Source organism: Sceloporus undulatus, chromosome 4, assembly GCF_019175285.1.
Source record: "Sceloporus undulatus isolate JIND9_A2432 ecotype Alabama chromosome 4, SceUnd_v1.1, whole genome shotgun sequence".
NCBI classification, from domain to species: Eukaryota; Metazoa; Chordata; class Lepidosauria; order Squamata; family Phrynosomatidae; genus Sceloporus; species Sceloporus undulatus.
The window spans coordinates 32116498-32119000 of NC_056525.1; the positions used below are offsets into that span (position 1 = coordinate 32116498).

At 43.8% G+C, this 2503-nt stretch overlaps 2 protein-coding genes across 2 annotated transcripts in view; one reads left to right on the forward strand and one right to left on the reverse strand.

Annotated features, from left to right (window-relative positions):
• RBPJL (recombination signal binding protein for immunoglobulin kappa J region like) overlaps positions 1–2503 on the forward strand; it is a 233698-nt gene that overhangs the window by 143834 nt on the left and 87361 nt on the right. The window lies entirely within an intron of this gene.
• The window catches only part of MATN4 (matrilin 4), a 60495-nt gene that overhangs the window by 16799 nt on the left and 41193 nt on the right, over positions 1–2503 (reverse strand). The window contains exon 5 of the mRNA XM_042464910.1: positions 1062–1184. Coding sequence (XP_042320844.1) covers positions 1062–1184 — 123 coding nt within the window. The remainder of the gene's footprint in view (positions 1–1061; positions 1185–2503) is intronic.

Here is a 2503-nt window from a genome sequence, read left to right on the forward strand (position 1 = left end):
GATCTCAATTCTCACTTGGAGTCATCAAGTCACACTAACAAGAATGGAGAAGCATAGCCCTCCATATGTTATTATCCTTCACCAGTGTCTATTCTGGCTAGCACTGATAGGAAGTACAGTCCAATCACATCTCAAAGACAACATGTTTTTCACCCCAGCCTTAAAGAATACTGAGAGGTACTCGGAATAGTGTGTAATATGATTTGTTTTCCCATAATCAATTCTTGTGTCCCAGTTGGAGGGCCCACTGCTGACCCTGAGCCACAATCTCAATAGCTTGCTCCATGTGTTTAGGACAATGATGGAACCACTATGGGTTATAGTATCTGAAATACCTTATCTCCCTATACAAGTCTTCCTGACTCTTAAATCCTTGTGTGACGGCTTGCTCACACCATTGTTCCACTAGTGTCGCATGTCCATCTGATGAGGATACATGAGAGGCCATTTTTGATGGCTAATCCTAGTCTGTGGAAGTGCCTGCCATGGGAGGCTGGTGACTTCTCTGCTCTCCTTTCTCTGACAGGTAAAGCTTTTGCTATTTAAACAGACATTTGATGACTAATTGTTTGTGCAGAAGGTTTTTGTAATGGGAAGTGTGTGGTGCATATTTATTTTTATGGTTATGTTTCTTAAAACAATGTAATGTTGGTTTATGTGATATGTGTCTTAAACTGTTAGTTAACTATTTTTTAAACTTTTAACTTTTTATCAACGTGCTGGTAGTTCCATCTTGTTTTAATCATGTTGTAAGCTAGAGGATGTAAATAGACATTTAGCAGAGATCTCTACCTCCTCTTCCCCAGCCATCATCCAAATAGCAGGATGATTTATTATTTATTGAGGACTTAAAGAGACAATATATTTACAACATGACCATGTCTTCTAGCTTTTTTAAAGTGAGAATAGCAGCTATGCTCAGCACCCTCAGTGCAATGGGTGACAAAAGAGATTATCTTCTTTCCCAGGCCTTTTTTCTGCTGAAAATGCCCACTCCAAAGTTACTATCTATTCATACCCATATCAAAGTGTCACTGTAGGAACAGGCATAGGATACTTACTGCTGCATGTCTTCTTGTCCTGGTTGAGCTGATAGCCTGTCCGGCAACGGCAAATGTAGGAGCCATGAGAACTCACGCACTGGTGCTCACAGCCATGTCTCCCATCCGCACAGGCATCAATTACTGCAGAATCCAAATGGAACACAGGATTTGGTTCATCACATAGAGATAAGCAGGTAAGTCTTCTACAACCTCATGTAAATACTGCAGATAGAGAACTCAGGCTGAGGACTTGGAAAAGGTACTTCTTTAAACTGCAACAATCCACAACTACAAGCCAGCATGGCCACTAGCTAGGGGATTTAGTGAGTAGTTGTCTCAAAAAAATAACTTTTCACAGCTCTGCTCAAATGGACTTATTTGTATTTCATAAAGCCATAGCTAACTTTATCTCTGTAAGATCTTTACAAAATAAACGTATAGGCAGACTCTATAATCTCCAACAGGACAAATCTCTACAGGGTTACACCGTTCTAGCTAGCAAATGCTGAATTACTTTATACACTGGGACATGTCCTGCCATATCCAGATTATAGAAACCTCTATTGTTGAATCTTATGCCTTCTTTCCTGTTCAACACTATTGCAAAATCATTTACCGTATATACTCATGTATAAGTCAACCTCATGTATAAGTCGAGGGCAGTTTTTGAGGCCAAAATCATGGATTTTCATATGACCCGTGGATAAGTCGAGGGCATGTTACAAAAGATCTAAAGGGGGAAACAAAACACCACTTCCCGCTCTACATCTCCTTCTCTGAACCTCTCTCAAGGGTCACAGTATCAACATGGGGAAACAAGTCTGGGTGCATACATACCCACACACACACACCTCTGTGCATCAGCATTTCCAGAATCAAGGCTTGCAGAAAAAAGAAGAAGACACCAGCCTTGCCTTTAACCCCAGCATTTCCAGACCCATGGCTTCCAGGGAAAAAAAGGAGGACCCCAGCCTTGCCTTTAACCCCAACATTTCCAGACCCATGGCTTGCAGGGGGAAAAAGGAGGACCCCAGCCTTGCCTTTAACTCCAGCATTTCCAGACCCATGGCTTGGAGGGAAAAAGAAGGAGGACCCCAGCCTTGCCTTTAACCCCAGCATTTCCAGACCCATAGCTTGGAGGGAAAAAGAAGGAGGACCCCAGCCTTGCCTTTAACCCCATCACTTCCAGCCCCATGGCTTGGAGGGGGAAAAAGGAGGACCCCAGCCTTGCCTTTAACCCCAGCATTTCCAGACCCATGGCTTGGAGGGGGAAAAAGGAGGCCCCCAACCTTGCCTTTAACCCCAGCATTTCCAGACACATGGCTTGGAGGGGGAAAAAGGAGGACCCCAGCTTTGCCTTTAACCCCAGCATTTCCAGACCCATGGCTTGGAGGGGGAAAAAGGAGGACCCCAGCTTTGCCTTTAACCCCAGCATTTCCAGACCCATGGCTTGGAGGGGG